This window comes from Lissotriton helveticus, chromosome 1_1 (genome assembly GCF_964261635.1).
Source record: "Lissotriton helveticus chromosome 1_1, aLisHel1.1, whole genome shotgun sequence".
Classification (NCBI taxonomy): Eukaryota; Metazoa; Chordata; class Amphibia; order Caudata; family Salamandridae; genus Lissotriton; species Lissotriton helveticus.
The window spans coordinates 2131462635-2131482895 of NC_136057.1; the positions used below are offsets into that span (position 1 = coordinate 2131462635).

A 20261-nucleotide genomic window follows, 5' to 3' on the forward strand; every position below is an offset into this window, starting at 1 on the left:
GTAAATGTCAGTCACTGTGTGTTTTTGTATTGACATATGTATTAGTGTTTTTTCATAATAAATTTACGTCTTGAAACATTTACACCTGTGTATAATCATTTGTGGTAGATTTGTTCAAATTGAAAGGAGTAAATTCAATTTTCAAATATCTCCATGTGAGCTACTAGATAGAGCTTGCGACCATTTTTGCCTATTAAATGTCAAATTGTGTGAAAGTAAGGAAATCCCTTGTAGGCATATTTACCTGCTAATACAAAGTCCTATCTTTGAGGCACAATAAGGTTCCGCACTCAACAGTGTGACATACGAAAATCAAAACAGTCTTTGCGTGCATATTGAAGAACTTCCAGTACACAAGTATTCCTTTTTATTCTAAAATGTTCTTTATTAGACTTTCTTCTCTTTCATCAAGATAAGTCGATCAGTTAAAATTCAATAGCCGACGCATTTGGATTGTTTTTGCCTCAACCCTCAGCTTGCTGTTATAAAATTCCAATCTTTGAGGCATTCTTATTGGTATAGTGATGTAAAGTGTGGCCACATTTCATGCAGTCTGTCAATTTAGGACCTCGTGGGTCCATGTGACCCCCCTTCAGATGGATCCTTTCCCTCTATCAGAATAAGTGTTGAGGTAGACTCAGTCCTCGTGGTGAGGTCTTTGCCAGGAACATAGGGAAATAATTAAAGATTTTTGTGAATAGCGTCTGTCTACGATGCTGCTCATAAAAGTCTTGGAAAAGGAAGCAGAGAAGCCATCCGGGTCTGGTACCCGGATGCTAAGCCTTCCTCCTTCCAGCCTTCCTCCTTCCAGCCTTCCTCCTTTCACCCCCTACTGGCAATGCACTAATAAAACTAGCAACCTCTTGTGGACTGATCTTTTCATCAAGAGATTCTCAGCTGGGGCTGAACTAGACAAATGAACCCCAGTCAGGAATGCTTCTTGTGCTTAAGTCTCCTTTAAATCCTTTATTATTTCTTCATCGTAGGTGTCAAGGGATCAGGCAGAATCCTGAATGTGGTGAATGTAATTACTTGTTTGACTCTTCTTGTAATACTTTTGTGTGTATATAAACTTTTGCGGGCTGTGTTCTTCATTTAGAGAGACTCAAGTTCACCCCGCCCTGCAGAATGTTCTGTATGCTCTACAGGAACAATCGGTCTTATGCAGAATATCAGGCTCAGCAAATGCTTCTCTGAATCTTCCTGCACTAAACACAGGAATAGTGAGCCGAATGCACAATCTAAAATAGACATGTCCTTATTAAGGGCCAAAGTGGGTCTCTAATGCCAGGTTGGGCAAGATGAACGATCTACAGCCGGGTTTAATCTTGTGTTGAAGTCCCCTCCAATTAGTAGTAGCCATCTGGTAAAAGCGGCAAAAGTAGGGAAAAGTGAGACAAAGAACGCTTATTGTCTTTGGGACTCTAGATGGAAAAACAAGTTCTCTTCAAAAGTTAGCTGCAAAGGACCCAACTTTCCACAGATACACACCACTCTACTTTCTTTATCTGCATACTCAGAATCTGGTACAAAATTGAGATCCTGGAGAAGAAACAAGGCATCCCTCTTGTTTCTGTCTTTACAGTAGAATGGAATTTAATGGGAAGCAATATGCCTTCAAATGTGTGCTATCCTTTTGCAACAAATGAGTCTCTTATAATAAAGCAAAATCATATTCTTTAGTGCATAGTCAATGTATTAATGCTCTGCGCTTAGCATGCGAGTTAATACCTTGATTTTTCAGAAAGACTCACCTTATGGAACTCAAAGGCATCCAAGCTCACCAGGTTTATGTCTTGGAAATCACTGCAATAAGAATTTGTAAAAGTGCCCCCTCTTTCCAGATGTCCAGCTTCTCCCTAGATTCAAACTCATGTCCTGCGGTGTATATCTCATTCTCTGTTCAGGGGAGATTATATTATATATGTTATGCTCCTACAACGTCTGAAAACACATCTCACTATTGGATCAGGGAAAAGGTAACGGATAGTCAAGAATGAATACCAGAATAGGCGACAGAAACAACAATTGTGGTGAAAAATTATCATCTGTGACCCCTTAGTCATAAAAAAAGGCAGCAAAGTTGGGGCTAGCAACCAGGAACTGAGGGCACCCCACCAGCCCAGGAAAATAGAATTATGAGTGGTAGCACTAAAATAGTACTAAGGAACATTGTAGAAGATTAACAACTATGAGATTGTGAAGAGATAACCTGGCTTGTAAAATGTGTAACATAGTCAGTAGTGTACCAAGCTCACTGCATCCATTTCTTCAGAGACCATAGAGTAAAGAAAGGGATGCAGTCTAGTCCTCTTGACAGTAGGTTACTCATTGAATAGTTAATTAGTTTACTCCATTCCAGTGATGGTAAAATTCAGTCGTTCTTAGAAGAGCTGTGTCTAAATTCTTGTGTGCTTGGCGAGCTGCTCAGCAACTGTTTGCCGTTCTCCATTCTGCATGTTCTCCAGGTTACTGGGATGCAGATTCATCAGGTGGTTTTTGCGACTGTAAACCAAATGTATTTTCTTAGACACCTCAAGTGATGTCACTGTGTATTGTTCGCTTTTAAGGGTAAAAATCAGCTTGAATATTATGCCCCATCTATAGAGAATGCTCTCTGCATGCAAGAACAAAGTTAAAGGTTTCAGCTCTTGGTAAATGGCCAGTCGCAGACCCATCTTGAAAGATGGAACAGGGTGGTGTCTCAACTTGGTCAAACCTTATTTCAGCCTTCTGAAGATAATGGTCAAGTTCAAACACAGACTTTTAGTCCTGCCTTAAGGTGTTTGTGTTTGCAGGGCCTTGTGTCCAAAGATATTTCCTTTCGTGGCAGACTCCTCTATATCTATATTTTCATCTTGGATGTTGTTGGCTACATTTTTCCTCATGACTAGGGCCCTTCTGTTGTGTTTGAATGATGAGTTGAGGTCCTTGATGGAGAGAACCTTCTCTCATTTTCCCTTTGCTGCTACTATTATATGTTTGTTTTTTCGGCTATAATTGCCTCACTTTTCACTATTGCCTCTCTTTCCTTACTAGTCACAGTTCCTCCTAGTGGGCACAATTGCTCTTTTTAGTAAATGATTGCTAATTTATGGTATCAATATCTGCAAGGCTATGGAGTAGCACCTCTTCAAATTACAGGCACACAGCAGCCTCAGCCTTCCCTCCTACTCCTCTCAAAGCTGGGGAATCGAGCTTCCTAAACCTAACGCCAGATCGCACTGCTTATTTCGTCACTCTTCTAGTGTGTGGGCATCTATTATCAAAGATAATGCCCAACCATTCTTGTCACAGGTTTGTCTTTGCTCATGTTTCCCAGGCATTGAGCACTAATCGTAACAGGCTTAATCACTCTGTCAAGGGCCCAGCTCTACTTGTAGGTTGCTAATCTTTGTCCCATGGTCCAGGAAGTTTTGCTAGTCGGGCTGCTAGTGGTGTCTTTGAAACAGCAGCTGAAGATATTGGTCTATCATGTATGGCCACCACCTCATTAGGCTCTTAGAAAGTCACCCTCTAGATCTAGACCCACTCTTCTTTTATTCTTCATCTTTGCATGCTGCCATCTTGAAATCTGCACAGCTCCTACTGGACGTGGGATCATCTTTCACAAAGGCATTTGATGGGTACTGTCACAGTCTCAGACTCTAATTTTAAGTTCCTTGTGATCCAGACTGCCTACTGCATTTATTCTCCACCCGCCTTATTGTGCCTGAGAGAAAGCAAAACTTTGAGACAAAAAGAACCCGTAAGAAGAGCTAAGACCTATCTTGGATCTCACCCCAAGTCATGCGACTGCCTCTGTCCCAGATGAAGCTCCTGGGTACCACACTGGAAAAGAGATAGCTGATTTTAGCAATAAAGGCAGCTCACGCCACTTTACTGGACATTTTGCGTCTGCTTAAATGAGTTCTACGCTTTGTCCTGATGGAGCTCTTTGTTCTGATGTTAGCAGTCTTGACCCAGCCTAGCAATATTTATTGTACAAATGGGTATATGGGAATTTCAGCTATTGTCTTGGCATAACTGCATTGCTTCAAAAATTTTAATATTTGCCTCAATCGCCTCCTATGACAACAAGAGCATGTGACTCAGACACATTGTCGCATTGACTTGTGGTGGAAAAGCGCATCCGCTTTAAGTCTTTACGTCTTATGCCCACAATCGTTTACAATTTGTAATCTACTGGTCTTTTGAGAGCCTTCTGTTAAGAGTCCCAAGAAGAAAACCTGCATGTGTTGGGTCTCTCACTTAAGAGTGAACTGGCCCTGTCGTTGAGTTTTCCTTTTTTGTTTGTTGCTTTTTAAGTGTACTGCAAACCTAGCCATAAGATCAGGGTAGCAATGTGCATTAGGCCTTGGCCAATAATCCAGATGATGACTTGAGCAAAATCTAGATGTGCGCAGGACCTTTAAATGAAATGCTACTTGTGAGCCTACAACCGTGATTGTACAACCCACTTAAGTAGCCCTATACTCATGTCTCAGGCCTTCTATTGCACTGCCTGTGTCCCCAGATTAAACTGCCATTTATACCTGGCCAAATAAAATCATTTGCCAGGCCCAAACCTTCCTTTTTAATACATCGAAGTCCCCTCTAGGGTAGCCCAGCGAACAGGGTGCACTGAATTTAAAAATTAGGACATGTACTTTTAAGTTTTACATGTCCTAGTACTGAAAAACCCTGGACTTCGTTTGAAGGCCTATCTTTCCCATAGGATAAAATTGAAGTTGGCTTATTACATTTTATACCTGTAATTTCTGAATGGAAAGAGTTAAGCAGTTCATGTTTGGTGTTTCTGGAATCACAATTTCAAACCCCAACATATGGTGAAGTTGGATTTTAAATTGCGATTATGAAAATTCCACTTTTCGAACGTTGGCATTTTTTTGCCTTATCCATTTAGTGTCCATATCCTGTCTCTGGTCACATGACTGGTTGGGTGTAGCTGACAGTTGGGCTTTGTGTTTTCCTCCTAGACAGCTACATACAATAGAGAGCGTAGGTGTGCCTGGATGGGCCATCCCTAGCAGGGTGGGAGAAAGGATCTGGACTCGGCCCCACTGACACCTGAATAGGCTGTTTCCTGCCTCCTCACAAATGGGCTACATACCCCCTGTAGTTAGTCAGGAGCCAGGACCGGGAAGGCAGGATGCCTGCGAACTTCAAAGAGAAACCTTTAGACGCTTCTACACCACTTTAAAGGCACAACTCGATAGGAAGGCTAGGCCTGCAACACCAGCACTTGAGTACACTTCTGGCACGTGGATACTCTGACAGGTAGAACTACTAGCTGCTGAAGGACTGCCACTCTGTGGGGCTGCATTCTGCTGGACTCCTGCTTTGCTGTGCTAAATTGTTGCCCTCCTGCCCTGGTGAGAAGGGCTGGACCTGCATCTCTCAAACCCAGAACCCACAGGGACACCTAGGTATAATTGGTTGGCCTCCTGATCTGAAACCTCAGGGACATAACCAGCATCCAACAACCTTGCATCTGCACCTGGATCCTAGACGACGCAGGCCCTCGCACCGCAGCCTCGCTCAGAACCGAAACATTGCTTGAACTGCGTGGCGCATCTTTGCCGACGCAGGCAGCGCTCTGCAACCGAGGTTTAAAGAACTCTAACTAGGACCCTGCAGTCGACCCGTGCTCCATTGCGGTCGGCCTGAACTTGTGACTTTGTCCCGGTCCGGTGTGACCAGATATTTACAGTTGGCATACACTTTAAGACTTTTAACGCTTTTTTCACAAAGAACTTTAAACTGCAATATCTCCGGTTCTACTAGTTGGATGTTTGTTGTTTTGGTCTTGTTTATTTGAATTAAGCTCCATTTCTCTTACCTGGTGTGGGATTTTTTTGTGTGTTTTTACACTGTTTTACTGTTTGAAGTGTTACACAGATACTTTACACATTGCCTCTAAGTTAAGCCTGACTGCTCTGTGCCAAGCTACCAGGGGGTTGAGCACAGGTTAATTTGGGGTTTGCTTGTGCCATGTGGTTGCTGCTTGACCAGTGCTCATACCCCAGCCAACCAACAACACAATTCCTTCATGGCATACAAAAAGTAGCCAAAACAAATCAAATGCAAAGTAAAAGTAAAAGCTTACCAATCGGAGTAGATAAATTATGCTTATATGGATAAAGCTGCCCTGTGAATGCCACAGTGATCTATTGTAGGAGTTAGCATTGAGGAGGTGATCTATTGTAGGAGTTAGCATAGAGGAGGTGAGGAGAGTGGGCGGTGTTCGTATTACAAAAATGAAAAGTAACTATTGATTACCTGGAAGGCTTCCTGGGCAGCAAAGTATAGTAGATCGGCCAAGCCTAGGGCAGGCCAGGGCAAATTCTGTAACCTGAAGGAAAATGAACATGAGTAATTATATGCATGAAATCAGTGTATTGAGGGATGGGAGTGTAAACATTCCTTGTAGAATTGCCTTGAAATCTATGTGTTGAAGATTGTCTGGATCGAACAATCCAAGGATAACAATACGAGATGGTACCGGTACGGTACCCTGATCAGTGTCGGGCATAATACAGGCTGCGAGTCGTCCAACAGAATAGCGGGGACTCTGAAGATCGACTGGCAAATGCAAAAATACGTCTGTTCCACCAATGGCCATATGGAGAGTGCTGGAAGTGGTAATAAAAACAGGACTGCAAGAGCAGTCACCATCTTGTAGAGGACTGCAACAGTGGTTGCCATATGAAATGCCAGTAAAGGGAAGTGAAAACAAGCATTTGCAATGCAACGGTTTCGCCTTTGTAAAAGTTAGAGCTATTGGCATTGTAAATGACAATTTTTTTATTTATGTGTTGGTTTGGAAAACCGATAAATAAATGGCATTGTCATTTACAATGCCAATAGCTTAATGTCTCGCAAGACCCTAGACGTACAGTGCACAATATCTCTGCATCGCTGATCAGCCAAAGGTTCGCGTAATATCATTAACTGCAGTCAGAAGTTCACATTTGTTAAATTTCACTTCATGTCATTTAATTTCATTTTTCCACCCTGCCTTTGTATAAAACATTAGTTTGAGTCTATCAAGTAAGTGATTATCGTTTATTTTTCATTACGCTTCACAAACTCATGCACAATCCCTGGAGAACGGGTTGTAGCAACAAAAAGACGATGTTCCTAATTAAGAGTCATTTCAGATTAAATGAATTCACTTTAGCAGTGAATGGGTATAAAAGGCGCGCAGCCTTATGCTTTAGTCCCCAGATGATTCTATGGACCTGTGGTGGAGGCGGACAAGGCCGGTCTCCATCTTTCAGGAGTTGCTGCTGATTCAACCGTGAAGTTAAATCATCATCCCTGGCTCCTCCGGTGAATTCTACGCACCCCAGCAGCGCGGTGCCAAGGGGTCACCTGGTCCCTTATTCTCAATGAACTCCATGTGACTTTAAAAAACGAGGCCGCTGCCCTGATTTGTGGCGGCTTCAGCCGTCGCTGGTAGTTTGAAGACTTTGCAAGTGTGAACAATCAGTGGCTACTACAGCCGTAAAGTTACCCAGAATGTTATGTTCTACCCAGGCTCATCGCCGGCATGGAAATGAATGTTTGATCGTTTCTTACACCGCGTCAGCTGCTCAACTCCCCAGGATTGTACGCCAGCCATATCCCACTGGGGGACACTTTGTGCAAGTCGCCTCTGCTCTGGGCTTGTTCCCATGCGCCGCCACCTGCAGGGAGAGCATCCTTCCGCTTTCCTGCTGCCTTTCCTCAGCTGCCACAGGTTGCGCTGGGATCATGAGGAATAACCCCTTCTGTTCTTTGGTCATCATAAAGCCTTGGTGTGCGCTGCTCGCTCCTGTCACCTGTGCCCCTGGTGAGAAGAGATCAGGTGTGCCTTTGTTACCTCAACCTTCAACTCGCACGTTTTTCTGTCCTACGTTGTTTTTTCTGCACACTTCCGCTCCGTCTCTCGTCGAGTGGGCGACTCCCTGCAGACAGAGCTGCAAATATGAAAAGATGATGATAGAAATAAGTACAAAGATGGAGGCCGCAGAAGGTGATCTATCGTGTCCGCTGGTGGTAAACCGGTGGAAGAAGAGGTATTGAGATGATGTATGGGGGTTCAGTTGAAAGCTTGGGGTTCAGTTGAAAGCTTAGCGTCCCACCTAGATCAGTTTCCACCGGTGATCCTCAGCAGGAGCAGATCGTTTCTTTGCATAGGCAAATGAAATGCATAGTCCTATCCACTAACTCATGATGTAAAAAATTGTCCGTCGCTGGGAAACACTATTCGTGGGAGCGCTGCCTGTGCACTCTCGTGCACCACTGACTGTTCATAATGGAAAGAGGTGTTACTCACTCCACGGAAGTCCTAAATAGATTGGGAACTTCAATCTCCTGTGTGATGACGTGGGACAGTGTCTCTCGTTCCTGTTTCTCGGGTGTGGGGGCTTCACTGTGTGGAAACAGTTAAGCAGCAGCCCTGATCTGTATGAGAAATGCTGCAGTTACGGATAATGACACTGAGCGCCGCTGTTCACCCACCACAGAAAACACAGATCTTTCAACCACGTGGGTAGAACAGATCATTGCCACAAGGAAAAGAAAATCGCTGCTCGTCTCAGTGCATTGCAGACTCTCCGTGGGTGAAGTCTGTCACGGGGCGCTCTTTACAGACATTAATTTGCTGCAGGTAATTAGAGGGACTTCCTGTGCCTGGAATGGAGCAAACACTGAGGCACTGTTACTCTGGGGCTGAGAGATCGAGGCGCTGTTATTCCGTCGCTCAGGCATCGAGGCGCTATTACTCCGGGGCGCAGGCGCTGTTACTCCGGGGCTCAGGCATCGAGGCGCTGTTACTCCGGGGCTCAGGCCTCAAGGCGCTGTTACTCCGGGGCTCAGGCATCGATGCGCTGTTACTCCGGGGCTCTGGCTTCGAGGCGCTGTGACTCCGGGGCTCCTCTGCTGCTTCTTGTTGCTGTGCTGACAGTCTGTGGAGCTGCTTCCGGGCAGCTGCGTTATCGACTCAGTGAAAACAAACACTTCACGCTGGACATAAAAAGCAGTACAGATGGCACAAAGTATGCAGAGCTGGTTCTAGAGAAACCACTGGACCGGGGGGGAACAGGACAGCGGGAGGGGGGGCGGGATAGGTTTAAGGAAAAAAAGCTTAGCGGCTCTCGCGAACCACTCCGGCTAAAGGCACTTTAAAAATGACGAAAACATCAAGGGACAAAAAAAAATAAAAATACACGCCCACAGCCACATGACATCAGAAAAGAGGCAGGATGAGAAAAACATCGGCGAAACGCCCACGAATCGCCTCGAACGATGACAGGCAGATCTCCCTTCCAATGGCTAGCCTCCATTTTTGGAGGTAGCCAATGGAAGTGAGAGGCTGAACTGAAGTGTATAGTGTAACTCAAAAGATTTCGACCTGCGCCGAAAAGCTGCGCCGCGGCGCAGCTTTTCGCCAGGTCGAAACCTAAAAATGACATGAAATTGAACAATCCTGGCGGCCACCATCATGGTAGTGGTGGCACCGAATAAAGGGGGAAAAGAAGGGTAAAATATACACATTGGCGGGGGGCACTGAACCTTAATGGGAATGATGTGGGTGAACAGAGGAAGGACCATAATGATATCCACAAAGTTTAAGCAGCAAGTAAGAAAAGTAGTAACGAGGAACCCTGTATTCTCCAGAATGTTATTAGCCACAAACAGCGTTTTGGAAAGACAATGCAATTATATTAGAGCGGTCCGATTTTCCATTCTGTTGAGGCCCGAATTCATGCTGTCCTCTTAAAACCCATGTTAGCTTCTCTTTGTTAAAGTAGTGGTGAAATGTCTCCTCCTCTGCTTGGAGGGGGAAGGGGTTATCACTGAAATCACGCGATAGCGCAGTTCATCTTCAGTGTGGTTATTGTGCAAGATGTGTTTGAATTCAAATACAGGACCACCTCCTATTTATTTATTGTACTTTTTATGGGATGTATTCTTGCCAATGTAATTGAGATACAAATATTGCATCTTCGAATCACCTGTATCACATTTTTTTTTGCCTGAGCATCTTTTTCACTTCGGTTACGCACAACCCACTGCAGTCTTTTATAGAAAAAAACCTATATTAAGAGATCGTTGTACATTAAAAACATTGTTTTAATTTACAATATTGTTTATCCCAGACATCAATATTGTCGGGATTGACCGTTCTATAATACCGATAAATGCACAGCACCATCGATTTTCCAATTTCATTTATTTGATAATACGAAATTCGTTTCTTTCAGGTCATTTGTTTGAGTATTTCTGACCTAAATAGTCTTTTTCTGGGACAAACCTCACAGTGCAAGACCAAACAAATATGTTCACAGTACACTTAAGCATCCGTCCGATTTCCAATTCATGATTTCTCTGTGTTACCTTCCGGTACCTGTGGCCTTTTGCACCATTAAGTACTATTTGTTTCAATCACAACTTTATAAACAGGTTGAGTAGTGCTTTACTATTTGCCTGGCGCACATTCGTTGGCACATGTGAAACTGTACTGAACCATTTACCTTTTCAATTGAGTAAATTAACTTTACTTTGGAAAACGAATTCACACAACCGGCAACGTTTTGGGGATCATGAAGATACCCACTCAAAACCTAATTTCTAATGTGTGCTTCGCTCCCAGGATCTGATTAAATCAGATTCTGAGACACTGACAGTAATCAGTGCCACCTTTGTTCTGGTGGAGACTATTATCTTTTGAGCTTGCAGGCAAAGAGTTTGTGCTCTGTGTTTCTGCAAGGATCCCAGCAATGCAGACAGCTTCAGCTTTCTTAGGTGGCCACCTACAAGTAGACCAATATCTTGTCCCATAGAAAGTAGCTCTGTGGGCGGGGTGAGCCCTTACGTACTTGCTTAAAAGCAGGCTTGGCTTTCTATTCTTTTTTCCGCACTTGCAGCATCCCATTTGTAAGGAGGATCTGCCAAGTGTGCTACAATGCCAAGAATTGATTCCAAATTTGTGCTGTTGATTGTAAATGTTGTGATGCTCGTGCAGTCCTGTCCCAAGAGCTCAACCATCACATGGAGAGGGAGGCACAGAGATGGTTCACTTCTGAAAGGAATTACAGTGTGTTTTTCTGACTTGGGCACGTACAAGTAAAGCAGGAGCCTGACCCCATTTTAGACCAGTGAGCCATTGTTTTTGGTTGCAATTCCTTCCCTGGGACTGTTGTCTTGCTGATATTCTGTGTTCCCTGTGCCATGCTGTGCATAAAGCCACTTGCAGAAAAGCTGAGATTGGACCCCATAACCAAGACCACTCTAAGCCCATAGCTGGTCCAGGCGGTATGATTACCCGTGTCCACTTCATGTTCATATTTACAACTTGCTACTCTGTGCCAGCAGGAGGGGAATCTGGGTAGAGCATCCTTGCTGCAAAAGAATGCATTGCTTAACCTGTTAAGTGGGTGTCCAGATCTGCCCGTTTCTTTCAGGTGAGGTGGAAAATCTAAACGAGTGACTGTGCTTGTACCAGTAACCATACCGATACAGACAAATTTGGAAATATACCTCATACCGAGCTACCCCTTCTCCCAAACCAGTTTTACATGTAAGTAGTTACTTTGGATTTGTTGAACTAAAATGTTACTAAACCAGCATTTATATTAATTTCCATGCTGTTTTATTATTCTTACTGTATTAGTATTTTTTTTATGTTCACCTTCTTAACACAGAATTTTTGTTTAGAAATGTCGAATTCTGCTTACATTATCTGTGTTTTGCAATCAATGCTCATCTGACTTTTAGGCAATTTTCTTTCAGTGGGCAAGAAAATGTCATGGGGATTAAGTATTGCATAAGAAAAAATGATCATGTGGTTATCATCATGCCATATTTGGAACATGAATCTTTCTTGGTAAGTCGTTATTCTTTTGATGGAATGGGTCTTTTCAACTATGTTTGGCCAAAACAAATGGATGTTCCAAGTAAAGTAACTTGATTTATCTTTGCAGGATATTTTGAATAATCTTACCTTCGAAGAAGTAAGAGACTACATGTTTAACCTGCTTAAAGCTCTCAAACACATTCATCACTTTGGCATTGTTCACCGTGACATCAAGCCCAGTAATTTCTTATATAACAGGCGGTTAAAAAAGTAAGTGTGCCCAAATAACTACATTCGGATACCGCTGGGAGAATTTACATAAGAAGTAGAAATTGCAGATTTTTCTTCATTCAGATGTACATTCACTTGTATGGTTATATAAGGTTATCTAAACAAATAGTTAATTTTGATCTGAGGCAAGAGCTGAAGAGGCGATCATTGCAGCTTTGGTTCCCCCCATGTAGCATTACATTTTAGAAAACCAGTTTATTGACTTTCATAGCTACAACCAGAACTATACAGAATATGAACAATGTTTTAATTGGTCATGCAATAAATCTTCATTTCGGGATTGTAATTTCTCCTAAAGAATCTCTATTCTGCTGTTTAGGCATTTAGATTTCCATATACGGGTTTATCATTTAACAGAACAACACATTTAACATTAGTTGGTTGTGCCTCCAGACCTCTTTAGCTGCCGAGCTCTCGTCATTAATTCTCCAAAAGACTACAAACAGAAGTATGGAGAGAGAGAGAGATTGGGTCTTTAGGCTGCCTGTGGAACATGTAATACATTTATATCCCTAGTAGGAAAAAATAATTTTTATCATCAAAGCTGGATAATGTTAAGAGAATGTAGCACTGGGTTGCGTATGGAAAAAATCATCAAATAGTTACTAGTTTAGTGTATCCAAATCCAATAATGTTTAGTTCATCCAGGTTTTCTAATAAATTCAAGCTGCAAATTATGTTTAAAGGCACAATCTGATTTTCAAAAAAATATTTAAATCCATTATATTTTGATTTACATTTTCTCTGGGTCACAGAATAAATCTAGCAAATTGAAACTTGCATTGTTTCCATGGTTTTGATGGTTAGTTATTGATATAGAATTTAAGTAATTTGCTGAGAGATTCAAATTAAGGCCAACGTTTAGATAATGGCCTAGCGCTGTTTACGAGTCTTGCTTCGAAATGGGTGCATGGGCGTAATATGGTTGGGAGGGATGGAGAGCGGTGGTTAAAATATCGAAGTACTCTGCCACGATGGGCAGGTTGGCTGTCACGTAAATTTATTTTTAGCTTTTATGCCGCATAGGCTTCCATTTTTCCTTTACCCTTTTTGAGGCTATTTGGGTAGTATGGAGTGGGTGAGTTTGTTTCACTGCTTTGGTTTTGATTGGCAACACCACTCTCAACAAACCAGTTTTCTTAATAAAAATGTGTGATCTGGAGCCACTTTCCTTTTTAGGTCTTGCCTGAGCCAGCGCACGGGCTGCTCTGGCGAGACTTTTAGTAAGTGGGCATTCAAAAATCCGACCACACGCTTTCTGCGTGGCCTCTAGCGTGCAAGATTTCCCAACTGAAATGAAAACATAGTTTCTTTTGCTAACAGTTCTCACTGTATAGACTCAGAGAAGTATCGTAAATATACTGCTATGGTTTTGTTCGGATGCTGCTGCGGTAATCAACTATTATCGCTTCGGCTCGAGGCTAAACATGCTTTATGCAAATAAAGCATCTCCCATTCAGCAATGCTCGAGCAGGCGTTCCTTCATTAGCAGTTTCTCAAATGTCCTTCTCAAAAGCCCTACTTTCGAGAACAGATGCAAAGCTAAAGTATTCCTCGGGGTGCGCCGATATGCTATTTACCAGGGAGGTTACTGACATTCGCTTCTGAGCGGTACACTTAATGTATTATTAGCCCAGTTGGAGGATGCAGATTCTGAGTGTGGCGCAGCGCTGAAGTCAACCGACGTGTCCCATATGACATTCCTCAAAAACAAACCCAAGGCAAGCGTTTCCTGAAAGTCAATGAATTCAGCTTTCGCAGAAGAGCCGACAACTGCAGTAATTAATCATTGGGGCTAACCATAGTCTAATGGCCAGGTGGTTTGTGGAGTTTTCATTTCTGGTGTGGGAGTGAGCTGTGACCCGACCTATTGCCCGACCTCCACAAGTCCGCGGAGAAAGCTCCCATCATGCACTTCGCAACTCTCCTAGTGACACCCGCCTGCTACCTGACAGGTGAAGGGCAGCCTTTGTAGCAGTCCCACTGAGAGAGACCGTCTGCTCTGCAGTGTGGAGCATGCTGGACATGGCCTACATTTCGGAAGATTCACATTTAGGTAGAAAACAACAGCAATAATAAATTGGAGTTTCCATGTTGACCCATGTCCATTCTCGTCTTATTTGCTGAATTCTGGTAATTGTAGTTTGTGACCTATTATAAATGCTGAGCAACACAAAATGTAAGCAAAGTAAACGAACACTACTTGACATGCTACTATTACCAGGCACTCTTCAGGCTGAATCTGTTTCTGAATACACCTGGAAAGCTGCTAATTCAAATCAAACTAAAAATTGCTGTTATTTATTGCTGGCAACCTCCTACGAAAACCTTTGATCCCTGGCACTCAGCGGTGTTTCCTGGATTGCCAGCATCTGCGGCAAGGCAAGTATTGCACCCCCGAATTTGCGCCGGGGTGCAACATTTTAAAAGAAAAATAATTTGTCAGAACGAGACCTGCTGCCAATTTCTTTCTTTTAAATTTTGTACCCCAAAGAATTTTGCACGGGCACTACGCCACTGCTGGCGCTTACTCTATTCTTTTTTTTTTTTTTTTTTAAACCTTTATTGTCGCATTACTCAGGTACAGGTACGGGCCTACAACCTGCGTGGCCGGCCGCTAGTACAGATAGATCCAGGCAAATAAAGCATATCATAAAAACAACGGTCCGCCACCCGCATTCCCTTAACAAAAATAAGAGGACATTCACCCTGAGCAGAACACAGATACGGCAGGAGCAGGGAAGGTTTCTTTTTTTTGTGAAGGTTTAAAGAAGAACAGGATCCGGTTACGCATAATCAATCAATAACAAAGTAGGGAATTACAATAGAACAGGATATTCACTGACAGGATCAATGTAATTAAGATGTCGGCTTCGGCGCATCTGAAACAGGATAATCAATAAAAACAAGACTCACAGCACCGGTAAAACACCCATGGTTCATGCCCATGAGCCCCATAGGAGCTTCCTCCCCAACTAAACAGACTAGCAAAAATACAGAGACATACTACCCAGATCCCGGAAAAGAAAAGGGGAACAGAAAGAAGAAGAAAGGGCCATAGAAACAATAAAAGGACAAAAAGAAGAAGAACCCATCCCCCACCCTGCATCACTGTAGATGGCTACGGCCTACCCCCCCTAACAGCGTGCCTGTCGCCCGTAAGAACTAAAACCCCAAAAAAGAAAGTCCATAAGGAAGGAACGAAAATAGTGTCAAAGAAGACGGAGGGGGACCCCAGGCCAACCCCCGACCCCCTCCCACCCGGCGCTAACCTTAAGTACGATAAACAATACGAAATCAGTTAACAGCCTCTGCGCAATATCACCACCCCCAACCCTGGCCCATCCCATCAAATTCGCCCACCCGCAAGGCAGTCTCAAAAAAGGATCGTCACAGGAAGCTCGGGTCCCTAAGATCAGGAGCACCCAGTGAAACAGGATAATGTTATGCAACGATCAATGGTTCAGAGAGTAGAGTCACAACAGCGGGAGCACCCAGTTAAAACAGGATAGTGTTAATCGTTCGACAGTTCAGGTCTCACAGGAGAATATGGATCTCCCCAAGTAGCAACAATGGCGCTCCGAGCACATTCGATTCCCACGGGCCCGCAAGATCAACAGCACAGGTTACATCAGGCACGCAGTGTCGGGCCGGGCCAGAAAGTACAGACTGGCGCACACAAGTCAAGAAATCGCATCCACGGTCGGCCGAGGCCCCTCCACAGGGAGCCACAACCCTCATCCCACAAGGAGTGACGGGCAAAGCTGATATAGGCTTACAGTTAATCATCAATCCAATGGTGATCAAAACATCCTCACGCCAGATCCAGAACGTATTCTTCTGATCCCCCGGAAGCATACAGTCGCCATCTTCCGGTATCCAATACACCCGGCCGCCACCATGACCAGGCAGAACCTATCGAGTCGCCATTTTCTCGGGAGCACTCCCTCGGCGTAGTGCAGACAAGTTTCGGGACCGCCGGCCCCCGTCAGACAGGGGGTCGAGGTGCACCGGTGCCCCATTGACAAATAAACACAGAACGCCACTCTCCCCACACACCAGCCTGCGCAGACGGGCCCCCCCAGCCCAAGGAGTACCACAGCAACATCGTGTCTTCACCGGTAAAAGTGAGCCGGAGCATCAAGAGCAATGCGATGTAAATAGGCAAACAGCGTACCTCCAGCGAAATAAAGAGCAGGTCTCATTGTCCGGCTGCCGATGAAGTATGCCGGAGGGTGGGGGGGGGGGGGGAAGAAGCAGACCGCGCAGAGGGAGAGCGCATCAGGGCAATAGCGGGCACCAGCTGCGTCGAGGAGTAGCTTGGTCTCCATGACGGGAGACCGGCGTCCCACGGGTCTGTGTGGCCATTGGTATTCCACTGGCGGCCGGATGCAGGACAGCGCGAGGTCCCGGCAGCAGGCAGCGGGCGGGCCGGACCCCGCGAAGGAGCCCAGCTCCGGCCATGGAGCGCGGATTTCCACCAGAGTCAGACGCCTCAGCCCAGTATCCCTTCCGACGTGCAGAGGCACCGTCTTCGCACGGGGCAGGCGAGCAAATCGGGCGGGGAGGGAAGAAGGTCGGCGGAGCCGGGACCCCGTGCGGCCATCTTGGTCGCCGGCCCGGCTCCGCCGCTTACTCTATTCTTTACTCTACTTACTCTATGCTCCCAGGACACCCCCGCACCGCACGGCCACCAGCTGCTGCGTGTGCCCCCCTGCTCGACACAGCCTCGCTGAGCTCGCCGCCTCTGCGTGTGCCCCCCTGCTCGACTCAGCCTCGCTGAGCTTGCCGCCTCTGCGTGTGCCCCCCTGCTCGACTCAACCTCGCTGAGCCTGCCGCCTCTTCTGTGCTGACTACCGCGCTATTTGTATTTCCTTTTTTCGCCACTGTTGCCACTTTACTTTAATTCTCTCCTGCCTGTGTTGTCCTTTTGGGCATTTGCTGCATTAGTTTGTGTCCCCGTGTTCCCCTGTGCCCCACGCCCCGCTCCCCGCTTCCCGCCGCCGTGCCAGCGGCCACGCCCCTTTCCTTTGTCTACCCTCCCCGCTCCCCGCCTCCCAGCTCCTCCCTCCCTGACACTTCGCCATATATGGCGACCGTGCAGACGCGCAGCGGTCGCGCCGACTGTGCGCCGAAGGCGTGCCAAAGGTAAGCCCATCTGCGCCCGTCCGCGCCTGGACCGCGCCCAGTGCCAGGACCCCTGGCCCCCGCAGACCCCAGCCCACCCGCCGGACGTACGACGCCGCCACCCTCAACGCACTCAACGCCGGCCGAGTCCCGGGCTGCTACCGAGCAACCCCGAGACGCACCCACGGACCCTTCTGCTGCAACTCCTGCAAGTTCACCTGCAGCCGGACCTGCACCACTCCAGCAGTACCCAAGACCTCGACGAGCAACAGCAGCAGCCACCTGAGATGCATCCTGCTCAACACCCGCTCCGTCCACAGGCACGCCATCGAGATCTGGAACCTGCTAGACACCACAGCCCCAGACGTCGCCTTCTTCACGGAAACCTGGATGAACGCCTCCTTTGCACCTGACATCGCCATCCCAGACGGCTACAAGATCATCCGAAGGGACCGCATCAACCACACCGGAGGAGGCATCGCCATCGTCCACAGGAACACCATCCGCATCACGACCAACACCGATGACACCCTCGCTACCGCCGAGCACCTGCACTTCCAAGTCCACATCAACCCCAAGACCACCCTCAGAGGCACCCTCATCTACAGACCCCCTGGACAACGCCCACAATTCAGCGAAGACATCGCCGACTTCATCAGCCCACACGCCCTCTGCTCCGCTGACTACATCCTCCTAGGGGACCTCAACTTCCACCTGGAGAACAACAACGTCCGCAACACCACCACCCTGCTGGACAACCTCGCCAACCTGGGACTCCAGCAACTGGTGACCACCCCCACCCACTACGCCGGACACACACTCGACCCCGTCTTCTCATCCAGCAAGGACATCGCCTTCAGCCACACCACCGGACTCCACTGGACGGACCACAGCTGCGTCCACTTCAGCTTCGCAAGGACCACGATCCACCACCACCAGCAACAGGCTGCACGAAGGAACTGGAACAAGATCACAACCGACCAGCTCACGTCCTCCCTGAGCATGAACCCTCCCACCAGCACAATGAACCCTAGCCAGTCGGCCACCAACCTCACGAAGTGGATCAGCGACTGCGCAGACGAGCTCGCCCCCCTGAGGATCCCGCCCAGCAGACCCGGCAGCAAGAAAGCCCCTTGGTTCACCGACGAACTCAAGAGCTCCAAGAAGAACTGCCGAGCCCTCGAGAGAACCCGGCGCAGAGACCCAACACCGGACAACATGAATGCCCTCAAGCTCGCCACCTGAAAACACCACCAACTCATCCGCGCCACCAAGAAAACTGCATTCAAGGAACGACTGGACAACAACGCACACAACAGCAAAGCACTCTTCAACATCGTCAAAGAGCTCTCCAACCCCAACGCCGGAAACAACAACATCACCCCTTCGCAAGACCTCTGCAACTCCCTCGCCTCCTACTTCCACAACAAGATCACGGACATACACAACAGCTTCAGCACTCAACCAACGAACACCACGACCGAACCACCGCCCCCCACCACCACCCTCCGCGCCTGGACTCCGATCAGCACCGAAGACACCGTCCGCACGATGAACTCCATCCACTCCGGATCTCCGACCGACCCCTGCCCCCACGACGTCTTCAACAAAGCCGACGCTATCATCGCACCCCACCTGCGGGACATCATCAACACCTCCTTCGACACCGCTACCTTCCCGGAAAGCTGGAAGCACGCCGAACTCAGCGCTCTACTCAAGAAACCATCGGCTGACCCCACCGACCTAAAGAACTACCGCCCCATCTCGCTGCTCCCGTTTCCGGCAAAAGTCATCGAGAAGACCGTCAACAAGCAGCTGGCCGCCTTCCTCGAGACGAACGGATCCCTCGACCCCTCGCAGTCTGGCTTCCGGGCCAACCACAGCACAGAGACCGCCCTGATCGCAGTCACCGATGACATCCGAGCGCTGCTCGACAACGGAGAAACAGCGGCCCTCATCCTCTCCGCGGCCTTCGACACTATCTGCCATCGTACCCTAGTACAACGCCTCAGCAACGTCGGAGTCCAGGAGAGGGCACTGGAGTGGATCATCTCCTTCCTTGCCGGAAGGACACAGAGAGTCCGCCTCCCCCCGTTCAGATCTGAAGCCACCGAAGTCATCTGCGGCGTCCCTCAAGGCTCCTCGCTCAGTCCAACCCTTTTCAACATCTACATGTGCCCCCTCGCAGACATCGCACGCCAGCACAACCTCAACATCAGCTCCTACGCCGACGAAACCCAGCTTATCCTCTCCCTTACCAACGACCCCGCCACCGCCAGAGCCAACCTTCACGAAGGGATGAAAGAGGTAGACGAAGGGATGAAGAACAGCCGCCTGAAACTGAACTCCGATAAGACGGAAGTCCTCATCCTGGGATCCTCACCCGCCGCGTGGGACGACTCCTGGTGGCCCCCCGCCCTAGGCAGCGCACCCAAACCAACAGACCACGCACGCAACCTGGGCTTCATCCTGGACTCCTCCCTCTCCATGACCAGACAAGTCAACGCAGTCTCCTCGTCGTGCTTCAACATCCTGCGCATGCTACGTAAGATCTTCCGGTGGATCCCCACCGAGACCAGGAAGACGGTCACCCAGGCCCTCGTCACCAGCCGTCTGGACTACGGCAACACCCTCTACGCCGGAACCACCGCCAAACTCCAGAAGAGACTCCAGCGGGTCCAGAACGCCTCAGCAAGACTCATCCTGGACATCCCCCGTCGCAGCCACACCTCCGGACACCTGAGAGATCTGCATTGGCTCCCGGTCAACAAGAGAATCACCTTCCGTCTCCTCACCCACGCACACAAAGCCCTACACAGCCAAGGCCCAGGATACCTCAACAGCCGCCTCAACTTCTACGCTCCCAAACGCCAGCTTCGTTCGACCAGCCACGCCCTCGCCGCCGTCCCCCGCATCCGCAGAGCCACCACAGGGGGACGGTCCTTCTCCTACCTCGCCGCAAAGACGTGGAACTCCCTCCCCACCCACCTCCGCCTGA

General features: G+C 47.4%; 1 protein-coding gene across 6 annotated transcripts in view; it reads left to right on the forward strand.

The window, feature by feature from the left end:
• Positions 1 to 20261, forward strand: part of CDC7 (cell division cycle 7) — a 212609-nt gene that overhangs the window by 56329 nt on the left and 136019 nt on the right. For 4 of the 6 annotated variants that reach the window (XM_078646282.1, XM_078646289.1, XM_078646295.1 and 1 more), the window contains 2 exons: positions 11782 to 11875; positions 11973 to 12115. The exons of 1 other annotated variant lie outside the window; for it this stretch is intronic. In XM_078646282.1, coding sequence (XP_078502408.1) covers positions 11782 to 11875; positions 11973 to 12115 — 237 coding nt within the window. Of the gene's footprint in view, positions 1 to 11453; positions 11570 to 11781; positions 11876 to 11972; positions 12116 to 20261 lie in introns of all 6 variants that reach the window. One more of the 6 variants, XM_078646293.1, reaches the window with a different exon arrangement.